Consider the following 25,235-nt stretch of genomic DNA (forward strand, 5'->3'; position numbering starts at 1 on the left):
AGGCTGATGGGAAACAGGTGTGCTCGGAGAGGCTATTAATAGTGTCGTCATGACAACACTTCTGGAGGAATCTAGCAGTATGCATCAAAACCCATGAAAAGATGAGATGAATACTGGTAGACAGATGCAGGTATTCACTTTTGTTGGGCTTCATGTTAAGCAAGTAATCACAGGATATGCTCAAAGATAGGTTTGTGAAGTAGGGTTGCCGATCTATCCCATTATTGTAGAGTAAGAAGTTAGCACGTGACATGGGAGCACGCTAACTGACTACAGAATCATGGCTTACTCAAACAGTAAAATAACAAGAACATGGTGCTATTAGAACAACCATTCAGGTCTGTCGAGATGTCTTAGTGGGTATAAGCACTTGTCATGAAGCCTAAGAGTCTGATACCTCTAAGCTATGTGGTGGAAGGAGCTAATTGACTCTGGGAAGTTGTCCTCTGACCTTCACATCACACACACAACACACACACACATGTGCATACTATATATATATATATGTATACATACATACATATATATATATATACACACACATACATATCTTACTTGAAAATCATTATTTTGCTGACAGTAGAAACATTTTTATTTGTATTTAAAATATACAAGACTCAATTTCTCAGGCATAGGTAAAACTTCATATATATATATATATGTATATATATATATATATATAATTTTTTCTTATTTTACATATCAATCCCTGTTCCCTCTCCCTCCCTCCCTGCCATGCCCCCCACCCCCTCCCATCCCATCCCCTCCACACTCCACAGGGAGGGTGATGCCTTCCAGGATGGATCATCAAAATCTGTCAAGTCATTTAGCTTAGGGACTAGGCCCTCCCTCCTGCCTCTAGGTTAAGGGAGTATCCCTCCATGGGGAATGTGCTCCCAAAGTCCTTTCCTGCACCAGGGATACATCCTGGTTCCACCGTCAGATCCTGAGTTCCTCGGGAAAATGGGAATTAGTTTACCACAGGACCTGGCAATCCCACTCTTAGGCATATACCCAAATGATCCACATCCATGTGACAAAGACATCTGTTCAACTATGTTCATAGTAGCATTATGTGTAATAGCAAGAACCTGGAAAATCATTTTTTAAACCATATGCTCAGAAAGATCTATAGGAATACACATAAAGATGGCATTGTTAGTTATATAGTCATTTTTGATTCTGTTTTCTCAAAAAAAATCTCTTTAACACACACACATGTATACAAATATTCATATATATCAATACAGGGTCTTACTTGGTAGTGGGTCTGATCTTCACAGGAATTATCCTTCCTCAGCATTCCAAGTGCTGGGATTACAGATGTGAGCCACCATTTCTGTACCTTTAATCTCTTTCCACTGCTGCGTGTAAGGATTCAGGCATTACGCTGGCCTGCCCCTGTCACCTGGCAGAATGCTCTCAGGCAGTGCTCTGGTCACCCCAGGGTTGGAGGCAGGTGTAAGGGACCCCTTTAAAAGTCAGACCCCTGTCCACTTACACTCTTTTGCTTTCTCTTTTGCCTTCCAGCTCTGTACTCTCTCTCCTCTCTTTTCTTCTGTTCTCAGTGTCTCTTCCCTTCTCCCTCACTGCCCTTTCTAAATAAACCACTCATTTACGCTCTATCTGCCTGGCGTGTTATTCCCTCCTCCTCGCTCACCTCACCTGCTATAGAACCTGCTATGCATTCTCCCACGTGGTCCCTTCTTGGGACCCCACTCACTTGGGACCCCACTAGGGATCACCACCCTCTCCTTCTCCAGCTTTTATTCCTATAACTGTAACAAAAGAACAACACTGTGAATATTCCATAATTGGTTAGAAAAAATATGTATTGCCTTAATGTTAAAAAAAAAAAAAAAAATAAAGGCATTTGGCCTGATGTGATGGCTCATGTCTGTAAAACAGCATTTGGGAGACTCGGGCAGAAGGGCCATGAGTTTGAGGCCAGCCTAGATTATGGAATAAGACTCTCCAAAACAAACAAAGCAATGGAAAAAAGTATTTGAAATAAAGGAAAGTAATGAAAACAAGAAACAACCCCCCCCCCATGGTTCCCACACAGTGTGCCACAGACAATGCTCTGTATATCGCTTGGTGGACGGTAGATTTTTCTAGTATTAACTTTAATGATCACCCTAACAACTTCTGAAATGGGAAAGCCACTGTACTCTATCCAGGCACACCATCTTAGTCTTTAAATCCAATTACCAGTATAACCACGAATATCAACCTATTCTGAGCTTCTGAAGTTTGAGTATATATAGACATTATTTAAGAAAACTGAACAACGATTACACTTTGATGAGGAAATAGGCTCAGAGTCTAAAAGTTAAATAATGAGAAGACTAGCAAGGATTTGAGCTCAGAGTCTAAAGGTTAAATAATGAGAAGATTAGCAAGGATTTGAGCTCAGAGTCTAAAGGTTAAATAATGAGAAGACTAGCAAGGATTTGAGCTCAGAGTCTAAAGGCAGAGCCTGCAGTCTCATGCCTGAGCTATACATGTTTTGTGGGTGTAGTGCAAATGATTTTGGGTCATGTGGGATATGAGTAGACCAAAATGTATTTTTGTTGACCACTCTATAATATGTGAAACATTTTCTTTCTTTTCTCCCCGCCCCCCTCTGCCTCTCTCTGTCTGTCTCTCTCTCTCTGAGACAAGGTTTCTCTGTGTAGCTTTGAAGCCTGTCTTGGAACTCAGTAGACCAGGCTGGCTTCAAACTCATAGAGATCAACCTGCCTCTGTCTCCCAAGTGCTAGGGTTAAAGGCATGTGCATCACTGCCCAGTTCAAAACAAATTTTAAAACACCAATAGGAAATCAAATATGAAAATATTTTCTCGATAGGCAACTTAGTTCTGGTGAATATATCAAGTTTTCAATTTCATTGTCAGTAGTACTTTAGAGTATGGAGAAATATGTAAGACACAACAAAAACAGCCCGTTCGGTTGTTAACATCTGAAGAGCTGAAGTTTATTTATTTGATAGTAGACTACCAAGAGGCAAAAACGTACTGTCAAATTTGGAGAAAGACAACTGACATGGCATTTAATGAGGTCAATTTTAAGAAAAAAAAAATACATATGATTGCATTAAGACACACACAGACACTCTGTTGTCAGACAGACAGACCAACATTGAACCGACAGCAGGGAGATCTTAGAGTGGAACTTCAGCTGTCACTACTCTGCTATTTTCACACCTCTGAAAATGTGTAGGCCTCATATGAGGAAAAGAAAAATGACACACAGAGTCCCGATAGAGTATTCCTATTCAGTAGTAGTGAACAAGGACAAACTACAAAAACGCTGGATGGGACACAGACACTGGTTCCCATAGCAACGGGAGGATAATGGTAATAATGACAGGGAGCAACTGTGGGTAACTCCAGCCTTCCCACACGATGGCTCAGTTCTTTTATTAATTAATTAATTTTTCCTGAAAATATGTAATTGAAATTTTATCATGATGAATAGTGCCTTGGGACTTACAAAAAAAAAAAAAAAAATCCCAACAAAATCCAGGCTTCTGGATACAAACATTTTTTGTGAGACAGTTATTAAATATCTACAAGAAAACCTATGCTGTTAATAACAAAGGTCTTTGATACTAAGGTTTTTAATTTCCGCTAGCTTCTACTTAACCATTCTTTCAGAAGTTCTTTTATACTATTTATTAAACACATTCTGTAAAAGGTTAAGAAATAATGTACATTCTCATGGTCATACACAGTGACAGATTGCAGCAACACTTTTTTCCTAGCTGTATACAGGTTGCATATGAGAGACATGGGTTGCACATTTTAGTGATCCATGCAGTACAGGCTCACAGAAAAACCAAGCAAAACAAATTACACACTGGTCAGCCATGAAAACTTACCCATCCAGTTACAACAGGCAAAATTACCAGCACTGACAGCTTTGTTGAAACCATGCTGGGCAAAGTTAATTCTCGTTAAAAGAACCATAAAAACACTGGCAATGAGGAATTTTCCTGGTTCTCCACATGGGGTTCAGACTAAGCTCTCCTTACATGGCTTTCCCCTATCCTGCAAGCATTAGCTAAAGAAGCATTTCAGGCTTCAAATAAAAGCAATCAGCCTTCCGAAAAGCTGGAAACTGTCACTTTTGAGTCTCCAGTCCTGGAAACAGCTTGCTGTAGGTCTTTAAAGCAAATGCCAGGGATCAAACAAATTGGAATGCAGTTTGGAGATGTAAACAATACTATCACAAGCAAGGGTTACAATCTTGGACAAAAGGTTTTCACTAACAGGCCTGTCTGGGTAAGACGGACTTCTTGGCTTTTGAAGTTCATGTGTTTTATATACTAGAAGTACTGCTTTTTTTTCTTTTCTTTTCTTTTTTCTTTTCTTTTTTTTTTTTTCTTTTTTTTTTTTTTTTTTTTTTTGTAGAGACTTATGGACTAGATCAAAATTCACGGTGTTGCTTAAAAATAAAAAAATAATAATAAAAAAAAAAAAGCACAGCATGGAGAAGCCACTCAAAAACCTAGTAGTGTTTTGGGTTTGTTTTTGTTTGTTTCCTGTTCATATTTTACTTATGTGGTTAAAATATGGAAAACCGAACTGGGAAATCATAATGTTAGAGTATTTTAAGGGCATGCCATCGTAGATAGTAACAAGCTTATTTATACAGTAAGATCTTTGCAGGAAGTGCTCTGCCCGATGCCACATGCCAGAATGGCCACTGGTTTCTTTATCCAAAAGGGCCATGTTTACAGGTTTCACAAATATCCCCGAAGACTTCCCTGTGTGCTTGCTGATGATGAAATTCATAGCAATGTCATCGCAGTTTTGCGTCTCGTCTATCATTGCATGGACGGCTGTAGGCTGCCTCTGGAAGAGTTCAAGGTATTTGCTGTTGAAGAAGGAGACTCCAATGAGCACCATGGAGTACTGGTCACCGCTTCCCGCCCCTGGAGTCTGCAGTACAAAATTTCCATAATTGTAGACACCGGACGGAGTAGAGATGTGTTTTCTAGGTATAAATCCTACGATCTGGTCAGGAAATTGCTGAAAAGTAGGAGGAAAAGAACAATTAAATGTGGCATTTCTTCAGAGAAGAAATAGACAAAATGTATTTATTACAGAGGATCTGACTAATTGGTCAACTTTTCCTTATTCCTTACTTCTCCATTTTCTTTAAGTTCACACCCTAATCTCTTCTAACTGTAGACAATCTTATAACTTTGTCTCCTGGTAAGTTTATATTATCTTACAAACATTCTCCTAACATCTGGTCTAAACAAATTTTAGTCACCATGGAGTCTAGTCCTTCCAAGTTTACTATAAGAAAAATTGATGATGATAGGTGTGGTGGCACATACCTTTAGTTTCAGCACTAGGGAGGCAGGGGAAGGTGGACCTCTGTGAGTTTTAAGCCAGCTTGGTCCACAGAGTGAGTTCCAGGACAGGTAGGATTATACAGAAAGACCCTGACTCAAACAAATAAAACAAACCAAATAAACCAAAAAATATCTCACCCAAAAACAACAAAAATCCAAAAGACAAAAAGCAAACAAGAAAAGTTGGCCACATGAATATTATTATAGAAGATGGAAGTGATCACTTTGAAAAATTCTAATCCCTTAAGTATATATAAACCTATATAATCCATAGAGCTGACTTTTACTGCTTTTCCATGTTGATTTTTTCCCTTTGTTGATTTTAATGGTCTTGAAAGTCACTATTGATTTTAAATAATTTAAATATTGTTTAAATTTTAAATTTTCTGCCCTTTCAGATCGAGATACTTCCTTTTCAAAAATACGAATTTAAACAAGTAAATACAACATTAATTGCACATTTTACATATACATACAGGCAAGACAAAAGACAAGATCTTTGAAGGAACAACAGATAGTAGCAAAAACATTCATATTGAGGAGGAACAAAAAAAAAACAGCAAACAAAAGAAATCACTAAACTTATAGGATCAAAAGGGGTTTTTCTTTTTCTTCTTTGCTTTGATTTCTTTCTTTTTCCCCTTATTTTACAGGATCGAAAGTTTAAAAGTTTAATTCATTCTTGTGAATAATGTGAATTTCATCTAGTTTGAGTTTCATCTGCCAAGGCAAAGGGGCACGTTTACACGCGCACACACACACAGTCTAGGCTGAATTAAATTTCACTTCAAAGAGCTCAGAGTACAATGAGGGTATTCACACTTGTGAGTGGGGGTTCCCATACCCTGACCAGTCAGACAGCTATAAAGGTAGTTGGGTAAGGCAGATGGGTGCGTTGAGGATAGTGATAACTATGGCTGAAGGCAGACTGGATATTCAGGGATGGATGGATGGATGGATGGAGGATAAAGGCTAGTGGACTCCAAAGAAGAACCATTTACATCAGCCAAATACTGAAAAGTCTCACACATTAGAGAAAGCCAGCAAAAGGCACCAAGGTGGGCAGTGACAGGCATGTGTAGACACTGGGGCCCATCTTCTCCATCTTACTTGCATACATACCAAATTATGAAGAGATGCAGGACACTACCACACAATCAGATATTTCTGGTCAATGGTTTGAAGAGGTTTTTGATATTTTATGAATAAAAATTAAAATATCACTTGTTTTTCTTTATATTTCTACTCAAATTGTTCTAACTAATCACATTCTTTATATTGTACCTTATGCTATCTTAATATTTAGGTTGGATTGATTTATTTTTTAACCCTTAAATAGAAATCCCATAGCTGAAGTATTATATTAGAACTTCTTGCCTAAGATTTTATTTACATGGCAGGAAAAAAACAATTATAATGTAGAAAAAAGTATAATTCATTAATCAATATGTGAGGAATGAAATTAAAGCTGCAGCTGCTAGAAGTCTGGTACTGACAGGGCACAGTCACCACCTGCCCTTTACATCTCATGCAGCTCTTAGGGAGGACTTACTGTAAATCTGACCATCTAGGATAGTATAGTGTTTAATCAGAAGATCCGGCACACAGTTCTGGATTTAGGTAATTTGTAATGCAGCTTGCAAAGCCCAGCTATTACCAGTGGGAGAGCTATCCAGCAATTTATGCCTGCTCATTCAAGCTGGCATTTAGGAAAAACCAAGCCAAAATAAACACCTGTCACCTCACTCACTCACACACACACACACACACACACACACACACACACACACACACACAATTATTGCCTCTGAATTTTTCAACATGGTTTCAACTAGGATACAGTTTTGTCCAGGCAATAAATGCTTTCTTTTATTACAAGTTTCTTACATTGCTAATACACAAATACATTTTCCATTTGAGATACAAATGGTCTGAGGGAAACTTCTCTACATTGTAGTTTGGCTTTGCCAGATCATTTCATTGTTCTTGGGAAGCTAATTCCAATTTTTCTTCCTACGACACCAATATGTTAAGCCAACTTTCATGTTGTCTTAAGCTCAGAAACTCTTGACTGCCCTATGGCAAATGCAGCTATGTTTTAGACACTGCCTATACTGTTTGAGTTGCCTCCATGTTAAACTAAGCTGCTCTGGTTAGGTATTACATAGATAAAACTTTACCCATACAGTATCATGAAAGATATAGCAACATTACCTGCCAGACTGAGAAACCAAAAGCAAGGTCCTGAGAACTAATGAGTATGTCATCATCTATCATTAATACTGCTGCAATGGAAAGGAAAAAAAAATACATTGAACAGTTTGGAAATTAATGCAAAAATCAGCAAGATACAGTTAAGTCTATACAGACCATTCCAATGGAGGATTTTCAAACCCAGTTAGTATATTAAAAATGTATTCTTAAAGAGATTTGTTTACTAGAAAAAGAAGATTCTGCCTGAGGGGAAGTATCATGCAGTTAAAGTCCATCAACCCAGAAACTAATGATCCCTAAACAAAGCCACCCTGGAGAAACTGTTACATATGGGAAGAAGAAAGTGACACAAATATATCGGAAACTGTGAGGGCTGGCTTTATGTCAATTTGACACAGGCTGTAGTCATCTGAGAGTAGGGAGCCTCAACTGAGAAGATGCCTCTATAAAATTGGGCTGTAGGCAGGTCCTTAGGGCATTTTCTTAATTAGTAATTGATAGGGGAGAGTCCAGCCCATTGTGTGTAGTGCTGTTCCCTGGGCTGGTGGTTCTAGGTTCTATAAAAAGCAAGTTGTATAAACCATGGGGAGCAAGCCAGTAAACAGTGTCCCTTCATGGCCTCTGTATTAGGTCCTGCATCCAAGTTTTTGTCCTGTCTGAATTCCTGTCATGACTTCTTCCATGACTTCTTCAATGATTAACAGTGCTGTAGAAGTGTAAGCCAAATAAATCCTTTCCTCTCCAAGTCACATTTAGTCATAGTGTTTTATCACAGCAATAGTAACCTTGAATAGGAGAGTCATCTTTATGACTTTTTCTTAGTGAATAATATACACCATGTAAGTTCTATGCCACACAGCATATGTCTTAAAAATATTTTAACATTACCCGCCTTGTTATCAAGATGTATGTGATTTCCTCCTCAAGTGTTGCAAAGTGCTTTTTTATGATAACTTCCATGAAAGCTGGAAGTCCACCCACCCACCCATCCACCCACCCACACGAGACCTTGCCGACTCAGAACCCAGCTTTGACTCACCGTTGGTTTCCAGTTCAGGGAAGACCTGGAACCTATTCCTCATTCTGTTTGCTGTTTGTGATTTGAAGATGACAGGGACAGGATGAGGACCCAGAGAGTTCCATAGCTCCTCTGGTCCCTTCTCTCCCACATTGTTCCACACCACGATCACTTTGTGCAGGTTTGGTATTGCCTGGTAATGATTCAAGAGTCTCAGTAAGAGGTCTGTTCTGTTGTATGTCTGCATGATGAGAGTAAAAGAATCCAGGGCCGAAGTGCTCTGGGGCTTGACTTCCCTGCGTACAGAGAGCATCTTGTCTTCTTTGATGTTGGGGAGCAAATTGGTCAAAGCTCCAGCTACAACCAGTAGCACAAGGATGACCCCCAGGGAGAACCGAAGCACGGGAATCCCCATGACTCTGCCAGGAAGTTTGCAAATGTGGAAACACCTGGAATAGAGATCAGAATGCTCTTATCATGGATTTAAATTGATGTCTCTGTTCTTTCATAAAGTGATTTGCCTAATAGATTTTTAAATATAGTCTTACATTCTTTTATTCTTAAAGAAAAAACTTTTATCAATTCTTTGAGCATGTCATACAATGAATTGTGATCATATTCGCTTCCCACTCCTCCCTTGCCAGATTCACCTCCACTTTCTCATCCTTTCCTGTCTTCATTTTGTTTTTTAAAATAACCCACAGTGTCCAGTTTGTGCTGATCATATCTGCCTAAATTTGGGTCCATCCCTGGAGTGTACTGCACTTCCAAGGGCCATTCTCTTACTTTAAAAAACAAAGAAAGAAAGAAAAATCTGTCTCTCTCTTCACCCAGAAGCACCAGCCAATGTCGTCTCAGGGCCGGGCACTCAGAGCCCCCTCCCCCTCCATGTTAGAATGTCGGCTAGCTTGGTATTGTACAGGCTGCTTTTCCTCCTTCTCCTCTTCACCCGCCCCTTCTCCTTTCTCTCTACTCTTCCTTCATCTTTTTTTCTCATGTGATACTTTAGATGCTCACAAAGATTCTGTAACTTTTCTAGGACTATTAAACATTTTGAATTTTAGATCAGGAAAATTTTACCAGGCTGCTCATCACTGTGGGCTGTGCTGTTCTGCCTGAATTCACAGTAGGTTGAGGTAGAGGCTTGTGGTAGTTTGAATGAAAATAGCCCCCCCCCCCAGTCTCATAGTTGAGTGCTGAATTCCCAGCTGGTTAACTGTTTGCAAAAATTAGGGGTGTGGCCTTCTTGGAGGGGTGTGTGTCACTGGGAGTTTCAAAAGCCAACTCTTGGCCCAGTATCTCTGTCTCTCCCTGGCTTTCCATATTCGTCTCTCTCTCCCAGTCTGCTGACTACAGAGATCAGGATGTGAGCTCTCAGGATCCTCTCCAGCACCATGGCCTTCTGCCTGCCACCATGCTCCCCACTGAGATAATGATGGACTAACCCTCTGAAACTGCAAGCAAGACCCCAATTAAATGCTTTCTTTTGTAAGAGTTTCCTCGGCTGTAGTGTCTCTTCACAGCAGTAGAACAGTAACTAACTATGCTCTTCCACAGAATAGATCACAAGGCATGGTGCAATTCCAGCATTCAAGAGGCTGAGGCAGGGGGATTGCAAATTCCAGGCCAGCATGGCCTACATAATACATACTAAGACCCTACCTCAAATAAAATAAGACAAGTCTTCCAGAGCCAGCCAAGGAAAAGTAGGCGGGAACACATAACTAAAGAGGATAGCTTGGATATTCACGAGGCAGAAAGTTTAATCAACCTCTCAAATATATACGTGTGAAAGAAGGTTAAATCTTATTGTCAGATTTACAGCCGTAGGAATGGTTTTCTGCTCCCACACATTATCATTTCCAGGATTGCTACCTCCTGCTCTAACACGGATGGTTTTTAATTAGCCCTGCTTCTGATTCCAGACGATTTATTACTTCACAAACCTCTACTACACTTTTCAGACAAGTCCTTATGTTGTATTCTGGCAACTGTGTCTTGTATCCATTTTGTCAGTGTATGAATTCAGCTTGTCATAGCTGCAGCCATCTTCGGATGTAACCTCCACAGCCGTCCCTGAGTAGAAAGCTGGCCTTCCCTCCATAGTTTCCCAGCACACCATAAACAGATAAAACCATGGGAATCACCAGGCCTTACTACCAGACCCTGCTGTAAGCATGTACCTGAGTCTTTAATGTTATTTTAAGAGCTGGGTGATGGTGACACACACTTTAATTCCAGCACTCAGGAGGCAAAGGCAGGTGGATCTCTGTGAGCTCAAGGCCAGCCTGGTCTACAGAGTGAGTTCCAGGACAGGCTCCAAAGCTACACAGAGAAACCCTGCCCCCCCCCCCCATGAAAATAAAAATCAAAGAGAAACTATCTTAACATAAAACAATTACAATCTAGATTAAAATGGACTTTTTGTGACCCACACTTCAGGTGGTCTGGCTGACATTTCTGCCATCTAGTACCACACTTCCATGTCAATTTCCCAATAAATTCTGGATCTGTCTGCCTTTCTTCTTTTGGCCTCACAGCACTTGGGAACCTATTAAGTACAAAAGCCAGCAGTGGGGGGAAAAGGACTCTCCGAAGAAATTCACTAGATTAAAAACAAAACAAGCAACTAGGAATTTCTGGTCAACCTTATAAAAATACCTTTAAGTCAACAAAACAGATTTCTCAGCATCAGAAAGAATTTGAGCATCTGGGAGGGACAGCTCAGTGGAGGGAGTGTTTGCCATGTAAGTTTGAGGACCCTTAGAACCCCTGTGAAAAGCTGGGTGAGGCAGAAAACACTTGTAATCCAGAGGCAGGATGATTCTTGGTGCTTACTGGCTAACCAGTAGAGCTTACTGGGTGAGCACCACATCCCAGCGAGAGACCCTGTCTCAAATAATCAAGGTGAGTTAAGCCTGAGGCACATTACACCAGACGTTGACCTCTATCCTTCCTATATATAAGTGAACATGCACACACACACACCTACATCCCCACCCCTACATCCCTTACACACAGAGGAAAACAAACAAACAAACAAACAAAAACCCCGTAAGATTATTATTACCTGTTTTTTGCTTTGAGACAGGGTCTTGGGAGATAGCCCCAGCTGCCCTTGGGTTATGTAGCGCAGGCTAACCCCAAACTTGTGATAACTCAAGCCTCAGTTTCTTGTACTGTAACTGTTCATAATTCCCGATGACTTTGATCCATCCTCTACTCCCTTTTCTCTCCTATAGAAACAATCTTTCATTATTAAACAGGCACTCTCATTTGTTGCCCAGTACTGGTAGAAAAGGAAGACACTCTTAGGACTTCTCACTGAAAACCAACCCACAGCTAAGGCATGGCATCAGTACAGAGCACGGACATTACTCTTACTAACCAATCTGCCTTTATGTAGCATGCTCCATCTCTTTCCACCTTCGTAGAAAGGTATAGCAGTGTTTCCGCATGGAGCACATCTAGCGTCGCCATTTCACATCCATGGTTGAACTCAGGCAAGTGCAGTCAGGTCACTGTCTCACGGGAAACCCCTTAGACTAGTCTAAACAATCTTTCCTTCTGTGTATCAGACACCTTGCAGTGGCGTTGTGTTAAAATCGTCAGCACACACCCATGACCTTCGTTCACATACTGAAGTGTGTTTTATAATGGTAGACAGATTCTTCTAGTTCAAGGGCAGAGAAAAACCATATAGACTGGCTTTCACACCTCCCTTTTAAGCTTATGAGAAAACAGAACTCAGAGCATGCATTTCCTGATGTGACAGTGTGCTAAGACATGTGCAGCTTAACTTAGCTCTTTACTTTATGAGACAGGGTCTCTCTCTTTTTAGCCCAGGCGGACCCTGAATGTACAGTCCTCCTACCTCAGTCTCCTGGGTTCTCTGATTACAGGAATGCAATATAATGCCCACCCTTGGGAGTGCTTATTCACAAGGACAAGCCACAAAACCTCTCACCTTTCCAGCCCAGACTTGAAATACAGTATTACTTACACAGATTTTGGAAGAATTTTCAAGGGTATTTGTCTTGGACTATTTTCTGCAGTTCTGTCAAGAAAAGCAATTTTGTGTTTCTGCCTCTATCATGGCTCTATTCTAAGATATGAATAAAATTTGTAACCTCAGCTTTCATGTAACTATTTTTCATCAACGGTAACCTAAGGCTTTGGAGTACAACATTTTCATTCCACGTATTCTTTCAGTAAAACAACACATACTGGGGAGATAGTTGATCAAAGATAAGATGCAGAACTTTATAATCTTCATTCCAAGGCTTGAAAACCCTTCTAGCAGTAAATTTAAAAGTATGTCTCATAAAACATGCGTTCATTTCTGCATAGTCACTTATAAATACTCAGGGTAAAGCAAGGTTCTACCAACTACATTAAAGGACACCAGGGTTAAGAGCTTTGTACCACTGTATGGAGTTCAGTAGAAATGGCAAATTATAAAACTTAGAAGTGTTTCTACCCATTAACTACCTGGCAGTCTAGGCTGGAAAAAGGAATGGAGATTACTTACTACAGACAATGGTAAACTTTTGACAATATCCAATACACTCTGGCATGACAGCTTTATACTTTTAAGTTGGAACTTATTCCCTGTGCTGCCTTCACAAGTTTTCTCTTCCAAACAACTTCTAAGCTCCTACTTTACCTGTATCAGAAAGGTTTTAGGAGATCTAAATAATTTATATCTTTAGAAATAGATAATAAATATTTCATTTGGCATTTATTAAATAATGCACCTCAATTAAACTATGCAAATTTCTTAACTTGCATGAAGAGCAAGAGAGAAAGGACTCTCTAAACTTCAGTACAAAGGGCACAGGACATTTAGAGTGGCCAAAGTTGAGCACTCTTTTGTTGGCCCATTGTAAACAACCTTGATGCATTTTGGAGAATAGTTTCTTTTCTTTTCTTTTTTTTTTTCTAAAGAGGGAACCTGTTACCTAATCCGAAGCTTTGAATGGTACATAAAAGAGCACACCTGCAAGAGGTGAAGAAACAAGAAGGAAATAAAACTGGGCACCTTGCTCTTAACCTGGACTTTTCTCTGTTGTTTTTTTTTTTTTTTTCCATTTTAAAATCATGAAATCATGTCTGTGCAAATTTACTGCCACTGTCACTCCAAAGTGGATTTCATAGTTCCTCTCCTCTTTTTTTTTTTTTTTTTTTTTAATTTCTCTGTGTAGCCCTGGCTGGTCTGAACTTGCTATGTAGCCCAGAACGGGTGTGGACTATGAGATCTGCCTGCTTCTGCCTCCCTAGTGCTGGGAGTTCTCAGCTCAGTTCTCAGTCTATGTACTTTGTCTTTCTCTTACCCCCACAACCACATTAGATGATCGATAACTAACAAACACTGCAAACGTCAACACAATACAGCAAAGGTCCTTCTTTTCTTCATGTCTCAAAAACAAAACAAACAAACAAACAAACCCCACACAAACCGAGGTTCTCCCAGTGATTATTTCTATGTGCACCTACCTGGGCTCACATCTTAGCTCTGCATAGGTAAAGAACACATCCTTTTGGTTATTTTTGATAAACTGTTATTCCACACCAGAGGTTTTTCAAGCAGGGATGGTTGTACCATCCAGGGAAGAGTTGGCCAAGTCTGGAGACATGACTGATGGGGAGGTAACTATTGCTATCCAGAGAGCAGACGCCATGGGTACAGCTGAACAGAACACAATGAGAAAGACAGCACCCACAGCAAGGTATTACCTGGCCTACTATGCTCAAAGTGCCAGGGTGGAAAAGCCTTGCTCTGCGTTTTAGTTGCCTACTAAGATCCACTTGAACATGATGAGAAAGACTACCTGTGAGTTGTCTGCTATTTGTTATGCCCAAATAAGGGACAAAGATCGCCTGACATTTGTTCACCTCCCTGCAAAGACAAGTAAACTCAGAGCTGGACAGGAGGATTTTAGAGGTCCTTAAAGCCAACTTCTTCTTCCTATAGATCAACAGTGGGGAGTCCAGGAGAGTCACTTGCCTAAAGTCATGCAGCTGCACTAAACTAACTATGTAGCAGCAGCAGAGCCAAGACAAGCTTTTCTGGATAGCATTGTCCATGATTGCTCACTATGGCATGGCTGACACTAAAATACCTGGCAAGAAATGTAAAAATTGACTCCTTATGTATAAGAACATTTTCATAGCTTCAACGAGATGGTACATTGTACAAAATGCAACCATTTAAAGAATACAATTCAGTGTGTTCTTTTAATATATTCAGGGCTTTGGGAATATCATGATATTTTTGTTATTATTTGTTTGTTTTTAAGTTGACTGTAGCCCAGGATGGCCCTAAATTCTCAATCTTGTTGCCTCAGCACCCTGAGTGCTGAAAATGCAGGCAAGTGCCAAGAACTTCATTCATGACTTATTTTTTAAAACACTTTTGGTGTTCTCAAGTAAACTGAGACCTATGAACAGTACCTTCAATTTCCATTAATCTCATCCTTCCCTGGCCCCAGAAAACCACACATTTAATTTATGTCTCAACTAATTTGCCTATTCTAGACATTTCTGTGAATGGAACTACATAATAGATGGCTTTTGTATCATACTCCTTTTACTTAGCAAAAATATTTTTAATCTGCATCCACAGACACAGGCATGTCTTTTGACATGTACTTTGAATGTGGGTAGGCACATATGTATGGAAGCTAGGGGCCAACATTGCTTGTCTGCCCCAATCACTATCCACTTTATTAACTGAGGCAAGGTCTCCCTCTCTGCTTCTAGAGTGAACACAGGGGTTAGGGGGCCTGCCATGAGTGCCTGACATTATATTGGTTCTGGGGACCCCCCACATTTGCACTGCAAGCACTCAGTGTGCTGAAGCATCTTCCTCATGCCCCCCAACTCTACTTTCACTCCCAGATAGTGCTCTATTATCCAGCTATTTCACATTTGCATATCTGTTCATCAGTGGGTGAGCACTTTTACTGTTTCCATATTTGGGCTATTATCAATATTGCTGCAATGAACATTTGTGAGCAAATGTTTACTCAGACATTTGTTATCTTTTCTCTTGGGTAAATCCTAAGCAGTGGCATTGCTGAGCTGTGACGTGAGGAACAGTTAAATTTCTGAGAGAAATGATTTCTGGAAGATCGTTATTCGTTATTGGAAACTTTCTAAATGCGGACATGAGATAAAGAAAGTAAACAGTACACAGTAAGTGAGGAGTGAGTCAGCAATACGTGTATGTATTTAAACGGAAAGGGGAATCTGAATTTCCCAAGACAGGCTACTTATTAACAGTCCCCAGAAGCAGAGGTGCTGAATTCTTTTCCAGGGGCTATTTTCTTCAGACTGGAAGAGCAATCATTAGGCAGAGAGAAGCTGTAAACAAATATGTCAGAGTGGAGCAGGAACAAAAATAATGTCCTCTGGCTAGTCAGGTAGAAACACAGCAAGCAGCTTGGCACCAGACATTGCAGCTGTCCTCTTTCATCTTGATGCCACAGATGGTAGAAGAATGGTAACTATTCTGCCATTTCGCTGCAAGATCTGCCCAATATGGCACAGACTGTTTCTCTTTGGGCTCATTCTCCAGGATATGCACTGGCATAAAAACTGATGATTATAGACTACAGATGCTCAGAAAAAGGCGTTCATCTGCCAGCCGATAAAACCCTCCCAAGGTGGAATGCAAATTTTGATTCAAACCACGGGGCTTCGCTCGGTTGATCCGCCAAGACATGCAAGAGTGGGAAGAGACAGCTGCCAATTGCCTAGCAGTTTCTGGCCAGGTACATTGCATGCAAATGACACTGTTCAAATTGAGGCAAAGGGGCTGGTAACATACAGCAAGCTGATCTCTGACTCCTGTATTAGCCATTTACTGACAGAGCCCATCTGAACAAGTCTTTCAAATATCACCCACTCTCTGCAACTTTCCCTCAGTGCCCTCCATGCTGAGTGCTCCTGTCAACTCTAGGCATGGAGATAGACCCATGGTTCCAGGTATTACAGCTGTGCCTCCAGCACCTTTTCCAGAGTGGATGTATCTCTTTTATTACATTTATTTATTTTGTGTGGGTGGTGGCCCTTGTCACACATGCATGGGGAGGTGAGAGGACTACTCCTGGGAGTCACTGCTCTGCTTCTAGCCATGTGAGTCCTGGGCACTGCTCTCTCAGGTTGACAGGGTTCTCAGTAGATGCTTTTACTTGTGGGTACCATCTCCCACTGTCCCACTGTGGGGCAACATTTTAAGGAAGTCTCTGGCCCATTGAGTCCATTCAGTGACTGTATCTCCTAATAGTCTAATGGACTTAGGGAGTCACATTGCCCTAAATTTTGTAACAGATGCCTCAAATGTTAACAGAATAAATTCAAATGTAAACTAGGTTCAATTAAGAGAGTTGCACTGAAAAAACTTTTCCCTACATAAAAGAGCTGGAGTATCACCATCATTAAGACAAAAGAGTCATAAATGTGACTTCAAGCGGGAGTCACACAGGCCACCTTTCTGCTTTCAATACCAGGATACAGACTTGCTTTGATTAGAGACTATAGATACTTACGGAAGGGGGTTTGCCTGCCAGGACATAAATCATCCCAAGGTAGGAAGAGAGGTCAATTTAGAACCCAAACTTTCATTCTATACATATACAAGATGCAGCCAAACTACTTAAGTAATAAACACCCCCAAATCTCTGGATGGTTTTGTAACTCCCCCCACCCCCATCTTTCTGGGGTAATTCCAAAGTGAAACATTTTTTTAATAGCCCAATTTCTATAGAAGCTCTTGGTGAAGCTCTGTTTGTCTTGGGAGAAAACCACTATCTGTTAGACACTATCATCCTTTTCAGTTTCCCCAAGGAGGTGGAGAAGGTAATGATAACCAGAAAGCCTTATAGGTCACAGACCTTCCTGGGTCCAGCAGATCTTTCTGCCTCCTGGCTGGGTTCATGCAAAAGCAGCAGGGTCGAGCCGCCATGCAATCACTAGCTGCCATGACTTCCCTGCAACCAGTACCCTCCCAAACAACAAGCCAAAGTGAATCCTCCCTCCATTAAGTTTGTTTCTATAACCTAGAAAGTAATGAATAGGTTGACAAGTTAAAATTTAGTTTGGGCTCTTAAAAGTGACAAAACTCTAGACTTTATTGCTCCAAAATGAGCTTTTTTATTAAATTTTTAGGCAACATAAAACAAAACTGAACTCTGAGGTGTTTTGGATTTTTCAAAGATTTATTTATTTTTATGTTTATGTGTGTGAGTGTTTGCCTGCATGGTATGTATATGTACCACATGCATGCCTGGTACCCACAGAGGCCACAAGCACATCACACCTCTTGGAGATGGAGGTACAGATGGTTGCTAACTGCCATGTGAGTGCTGGGAACCGAACCTGGGTCCTCTGGAAAAGCAGCCAGTGCTTTTACCACTGAGCCATCTCTCCCAACCTCAGGGTAGATTTTGCCCATATTCAGGGGTCCATTCTTGTCACTGTTACTTCAGAGATGTCACACTGCCCTTCTATCATTCTGTCAGCTCTGTCCTCTCACTTTCTCCCAGAGAGCCCATCAGATTCTTCTGTTACTTATTTTGCAAGTCTAAACGTATCAAAAATACTTAAAGTTATTCTGTGTTAATAATAAACTTCAAAAGGCAGGAACACACACATATACATGATACTTTTGCCAGTCTAAACATATCAAAAACACTTCACAGATCCCAAACTGACAGCTGGGGAACCAGCATAAGACGGAACCAGGCTTCCTGAATGTGGTTGTCAGTTGGGGGCCTTGGGCAGTCTATGGGACCTCTGCCAGTGGAACCAGTATTTATCCCTAGTGCACAAATGGACTTTGGGAGCCCATTCCCTATGGAGGGATACTCTCTCAGTCTAGATACGAGGGGGAGGGCCTAGGTCCTGCCCCAAATGATATGACAGACTTTGATGATCTCCCATGGGAAGATGCATCCTCCCTGAGGAGTGGATGGGGGGTTGGTGGAGGAAGTGGAAGGACAGGAGGGAGAGGGAACTAGAATTGGCATGTAAAATAAGATTATGTCTAATTTAAATAAAAATTAATTAAAAATACTTAAAGTTATTCTGTGTTAATAATAAACTTCATAAGGCACGAATAGGTACACATGTGCACACAAAAGATACAAATAAAAGGTCATGTAGTGCATAGATGTGCCTTATGATCTTGCATGTTTATGAATAATCAATCATACAGTGAAATGATTGTTGATCAACTAAGTCATAGACTCTTAGAGCTAAATCACCCATCTTTTACAGTAACAGTATACACAGACACACACAATCACGGACAACCATGTAAAACCCCATCCTGTAGAAGGCCTAGTTCTGCCTTTACTACATTTTTGCAACTATAGTTCTGAAACAGAATCACTAAAGCCTTATTGTTGTAAGTTCCACAGACACAGCATCACATTTGACTAGGTGAGTGTGGCTATGCCCGGTCATTCCTCAGTGCAAGCCATGAAAATATCATTTCTGCACTGATTACATTACATTCAAGCCCTCTGCTTTGGGGCAGCCAGGTTGAGTGAGCCATTTCGTTATGGATAAATCAAGTTAGGGGGAGTAGCACTGGCAGCATTTGAAGCAGGACATCAGTCACTATATAGCAGTGGGCCCATTCCCTGTCCTAATCTCCCCTGTCTGTCTATACCAAAAGCAGCTCATCAGTCTTGGGCTTTCAGCTCCTCCCTCTTCCCTTTCCTGCTCAAAACATCATATTCTCAACACAGCTCCAGGGAGCTGCTATCAATAACTAGAACTTATTATCATGGATTTATGGGGAAATAAAACATAAATATGTATAAATTGTTTATATGCACAGCCTGCCTCCTTCAATCCAGCCATTTATCACTGAGGCACACAAGGGCGTCCTCTCAACTTTCAAAGTGCACAGGTGTGAATTATCATAGCTAAAGGCTCTTCCCAGCCTTGATCCTTTCTCTTGCAATTGTCAGTTAATTACAGATGATTGTGCTGGGAGATGGCCAGTTCAATGGAAGCACACCCAAAAAGGGTCAAGAGTGGCCTTATTCCTAAGAGGAACACTGTGGACTCTGCAAGGATCCAAGGCATCAGTGGACACTAAGAACAAAGCTAGAAATAGAAAATTGGTTTTAGCCAGCAGAGTCTAATGCAAAATTCATTTGAGAACTGGTTCAAAAGCATGTTAAGTCCACACGCAAATCTATTGACTTTGCCATTTGAGGACACAAGTGCTTTTCGGTTGAACTTCTGATGGAGGATGTCCTTCTGTATATATGTTTCTCTTATTTGCTGATGAATAAAACACTGATTGGTCAGTAGCTAGGCAGATACGTAGGCAGCAGGGCTATGAGACCAGAAGGCTGGGGAGACGATGGCATAGACACCATGTAGCCACCAAAGGAATAACAGGTCCCGGAATTCTTGGTAAGCCAAGACCAAATAAAAATACATAGATTAATAGAAATTGATTAATAATTAAGAGAGAGCTAGCTAGTTAGAAGTCCTAGCCATCAGCCAAAATGCTTAATAATTAATATAGCATCTGTGTGTTTATTTGGGGCTAAATGGCTGCTGGACCAAGTGGGACAGAAACCTCCACCTTCAAACTTCTACCTGTTTTGGTAATAGGAAGAGGGGGTGGGGATTGTTAGGCCACAAATCCCTGGACTGTCTGGTGGAACTCGTTCCTTTCTAGTTGAAACTGGTTTTCAGCAGCTTCCAAAGCCACTTTCTGAAGAGAAACTGATTCAAACATATGTATTATGACTTATAAGTATTTTCAGATACTAAGCCAAAGACAGGAGAAGCACCAATTCATGTCAGCTTGCTCACTTTAGTGGGGGAAGGTCACACAATCCATGGTGCTCTAGCCTATCAAGAAATATTTATAGGTTCTTATCGTGTGTCCAGCACCGTGGGAAAGGAGAGGCAGACATAGCTCCTACCCTCCCCTAGCTTAGCTGCAGCAATGGAAGTTGTCAGAGCTTTCCTCTTGTCATGTTATAAAACAGTTCCAACTGACAGCACTGAACTTTTGCAGAGAAAAAAATAAGGTAGGCACACTACACTGTGTAGATGGGACAGCTGGGGCAGAACAGGAAAAGCATTTCCTAGATCCCAGATGGAGCGGTGAGCCAGACTCAAACTCCAGACTCACTCTTGAGGAACTCCATACTCTCCCCTTGTTTTGCAGAGGCGCTATCTTCAGCTTTACTCCAGACTACAAGGGTATTTCATATATACAGGTAATGGCGCTCAGGGTGTAGGCTCAGTGACAGTGTGCATGCTTAGAGTAAGTGAAACCACAGAATCAACCCTTAGATTAAACTGATTAAAAAAAAAAAAAAAAAGACACTACATTTGATCTTATACAAAAGGCCAAGTGGCTCATTTGTAGACAGACCTCCATCTAACTGAAAAAAGAACCTACAAGCAGTGATTTTTATCCTGGAATCTGGATTATGACTTCAGTGTGTTCACCCTAAAAGAGGTCTTACGGTATTTTCTAACATACATCAAATTCACAGTCTTCATGGCCTAGTCTCCCCGGAGCTGGGACTGCTTCCACACCAGAACTTTTATTTTCAAGAAAACAAAACCACCAATGTAGAAAATTTGAACTGAATTAAGCCAGGTATGGAGATATACGCATTTACTCCAAGCATTTGGAGGCAGAACCAGAGGCTGGCAGATCTCTATGAGTTAAGAGGCAAACTTGGTATATACAGTGAGTAGGTTCTTGGATAGTCAGGGCTATAGAGTGAAACTCCATGTCAACAAAACAAAGCAAAACAAAAATCCAAAGAAAAATAGCCTCAGATAAAAATAGTGGTATTTCACTATTGTCATAACATATTAAGAATAGTGGGGGGAAAAAAAGCCATCTAATGAACCCATCCATTTGAGAAGTGATATATACATACAATGGACTTTCTATTCCGCCTCCAAAAGGAAGTTAAACCGTGTGAAACAAAGACTAACACAAAAAGAACAACTATTGTACCATCTTTCTTAACAAATGAAATTCATAGAAACAGGATGTAGACTCATGATTGCCCCCAGCTGACAGCAGATAGAAGAGGCTAGGTTTTTTTTTTTTTTTTTGGTTTTTGTTTTTTTCCCCTTGTTCGAGGGTATAAAGTTTCAGTTTTACAAGATGAAAAAGTTCTGGAGATTAGCTATACGAAAATATAAAAATACTTAAGATGCCATAACTACAAAAATTATTAAGATGCTATATTTTGTTATGTATTTTCCCATATAAATTTTTTAAAGAAACAGTCTGTTACTCACCTCATTGTGTTACTGATTTTTGACAGCAGTATCCCTTATGGTTTCAGTGCTCCACAGGAACGGGGCCCTCTTGGTGCTATTAAAAGATATCAAAGAGTTTTCTGTGATGTTTTGAGTGACCTTTAAACTAAAAGTTGTTATTCTATGTTCTCAAAATTACATTTGGGGAATAAGCAGACAGTGTTTCCCTGCTGGTTGATGCTGACAGTGGCTTTTGTATTTAGATCTCTAAAGGGTCCAGAAACAGAATAAACAGAGATCATCCCAACTATCCAACACTGGCACACTTGAAATCAGAGCAAACAGACCACAAAGTGCATCCAGGGGCCATGCACATAATTTGTATCTCTACTCAGTTCCTAGATTTACATGCATCTTCACCCTCAGCCACTACTGTAATTCCTTTTGTCCACTGGCAGTTCACAGGACATTAATCTGAAGCATCTAATAAACCACATGTCTAAAATAGGGTTGTGGATAAATGCAAGCCCAGATTACTGAGGCTGACAGATAGTGTCCTTCTCATCCATGCTGTATGCTATTGGAAACGACCTGGAGCAAGAGGAGTTTCCATCCTTTAATATTCTCTGCTTTCATTTCTCAGTCTTCAACCACATGGCTAAACGGCTGCATTTTTAGCCCCCCATCCTGCATGTAGTAAGCACAACTAATCACAAGCAACTAATTGATGTAAACAAATATTTAAAAGTTCACAGTAGGAACACATTAAGGAAAGAACATTTATTATTGTATATACCTATTTTATAGCCTTCCCTAGCCATTTGATCTTATAATACATGGAGGAATTAAGAATTATGACTGGAGACTTCCTAAATACCTCATCTGGTTGGAGACTTGCTAAATACTGACCACCAAAACAGCTGAGGAATTAAAAACATTTTTCTCCCTCTTTTCTTTTTCTTTTTTTTTTTTTAAAGAAAACAATAATTCTGGAGGTAAAAAACAAACAAACAAACAAACAAAAAGGGTTAGCGTACAGAGAAGGACTCACTGAGTGACAGTCTCTGTTCACTGTTTCCAATTAACCTTGTGCACAAACACCTTCACTACTATATAATCCTAAAGTACTGGACAGACTTATCTTTACCTCCACTTCATCTCTTTACATCAACTTGTCCTCTCCAGAAAACTGTTTCAGAAGAACTTTGCCTTATCTGCCTTTGTAGCCCCGATACCCAACACAGAGCCTGATACATACTAGATAGTCGCTAAATGATTAGTGAACCAAAGAGTCAAATTTTGACCTGACGATATACATACGGTAACATGTACAGGACAGATACGATGTTGAGATTAAAAGGAGAAGAGGGGCACAGTGGGGACAATTTCTACCCCTAGAACTTTTCCTGATTTAAATAGTGCCCTTCTGTGCTTTATACTGCAAACAAAATTCCCTTAATGCTGAATTGGCTATTATGCTGCCCAGGACTTAAGGATGGATGCAAAGCAACACTGCTACTTTTAGAAAGAAGACTATCCCCAAGAGGGCATCTACCTTGTCTCTTGGAGGGAGGGAGCTAAATCTAGGAGCCTCTGGAAACCGATAGAGCTGAAATTAAATTTCCTTAATGTATTTCAAAACTATCCAATAACGGGTAATGTGGGCTTCTCCCTAAGCCAGATAAGCAATTTCAGATTTATAGCAGTGCAAGCCAGAATACAGAATGTATTTCCAATGGCAGAATAAAAAAAAAAAAAAAAAAAAAAAAAACTTATAGGCTCAAATTGCTGCAGACCTTGATGTGAAGGCCGGAAATCAGTTGCTGAAATTTGATTATTTCTAGGTACCATTCCCACTATCATACTGAAATAACTGTCTTGAAAGAAAAAGAAAAATCAATTGCAATGGAAATATTTAGCCTTAAACTATCTAGACTGCTTCAGGTTAGGACTTCCCCAGCAATGCAGTAGGGTAAGATTCAAAGACTACTCTAAACATGAAAGTATCCTTTAAAAAGTAAATGCTATTAATTGAAAATAGTCTCTTAAATTAAATAATCAAATATAACCCAAGAAAAGCAAAGACAAAGGAAAAAATATTTTTCCCGGAACTCAATATATAGAATCAAGCCATTTTTACCAGCAGATTTTAAAGATGAACAATTTTTTTTTTTTAAATTACAAGGTATAAGTTTCAAAAACCAAGTTACAGAATAAACCCCTCCTACACACAAAGTTCCAAGAACGAGGACAAAACAGGCATAGATCCCAAATGGAAGAATAAAATCGACGAAAGAGCATTTTAAAGTCGCCTTACCTCCAGTGCAGAGGATTGCAGTGGGGCCAGCAGGCTTATTTGCAGTTTGGTATCATAAAACGGAAGGGGAGTCTCCTTGGCTTGTCTTTTCCCCGCCCCCTTTCTTAAACCAGGCTTCCAACCTCTTGGCTGGTGCAATTGATAACCTAGGAAATGAACTGCCCACAAAGTGAGTAACCGGAACAGGGGACAGTCCCCGAGTGGCCACCCCTCCTTCCCTTTAGGTGATGCTCCACTTCCTGTGAGGCAAAAAAAGCATTCCCAAGAAGCTCGGTTTTGTAGTTTCAAAGCCACCCCCCAAAGCCAGACCCTCTTTCTCGGTTTCCTCTCCTAGGTAACAACTTTTAATCATTCACGTGACGGGCCAGCTGACCTTGTCTAAACAATTCCCCAGAAAGATGCTGGAGTGTCCCTCTACCCAGCCCAGGCCTGCAAGGCTTATCCCCAGAGTCCCTCATCCAGCCAGCTTGTGACTGAACTTGCTAAAATGCACCATAGTGACAGCTACTGTCCTTGGTGGTGGGGGGGGCGGGGGGTGGGGGAAGCGTGCTAAAGGGACGTGCGTGTTTGCGTTTGTCTTCAGGGTTGCAACCAATCGAAGGAGGGAGAAATAGCATGACGCCATAAGCCTCCACGGCCCGCTCTCTAAAATAATTCCTTTAAATACCTTAAAGTGTTTCTTTTGTAAGGCACCCAACAATCGCGTCCCGCGTGGCAGTTTCCGCGGGTGGCGTGCACTCCCTCAGCGTTGACCTCGCGAAGCCATGGTCGTGCATCCTGCGCACGTGGCTGCCTGGGTCCCTCAGTGTAGTATGTGCTGCCTAAAGCACAGCGGGGACTTGAGGTCCTTAGGGGGTTAACGCAGAAGGGGCAGGCGTGGGCTGCACTGCACCCGGGAACGTCGGTGGTGGGCGATCGGGGTGGCGGACAGCAGGCCTCTAAACACAGGAATCCAAGTCTGCAGAGTCAGCTGGGGATCTCCTCCGTGGGTTCAGGAGACGGGACCCCCAGCTAAGCTAGAGATGCCCGGCGCCCAGCGGCCTCGGCTGTCTG

The 25,235-nt window shown here is 40.9% G+C and overlaps 1 protein-coding gene across 2 annotated transcripts; it reads right to left on the bottom strand.

Moving 5' to 3' along the window:
- Positions 1 to 4,448: 4,448 nt before the first annotated feature.
- On the bottom strand, positions 4,449 to 25,128 carry Extl2 (exostosin like glycosyltransferase 2). Of its 2 annotated transcripts, XM_051185629.1 has the most exons (6): positions 24,850 to 25,127; positions 21,905 to 21,980; positions 11,670 to 11,835; positions 8,621 to 9,048; positions 7,582 to 7,652; positions 4,450 to 5,035 (listed from the first exon to the last, which is right to left on the bottom strand). In XM_051185629.1, the coding sequence occupies exons 4-6, from the start codon at positions 9,012 to 9,014 to the stop codon at positions 4,550 to 4,552; spliced, it is 951 nt and encodes a 316-aa protein (XP_051041586.1). In that variant the 5' UTR covers positions 9,015 to 9,048; positions 11,670 to 11,835; positions 21,905 to 21,980; positions 24,850 to 25,127; the 3' UTR covers positions 4,450 to 4,549. The 2 variants fall into 2 exon arrangements, with proteins under 2 accessions (XP_051041585.1, XP_051041586.1); XM_051185628.1 differs by lacking the exon at positions 11,670 to 11,835 and having other exon boundaries at positions 4,449 to 5,035; positions 24,850 to 25,128.
- Positions 25,129 to 25,235: the final 107 nt, after the last annotated feature.

The sequence above is a fragment of the Phodopus roborovskii genome, unplaced genomic scaffold, assembly GCF_943737965.1.
Source record: "Phodopus roborovskii unplaced genomic scaffold, PHOROB, whole genome shotgun sequence".
Taxonomy (NCBI): Eukaryota; Metazoa; Chordata; class Mammalia; order Rodentia; family Cricetidae; genus Phodopus; species Phodopus roborovskii.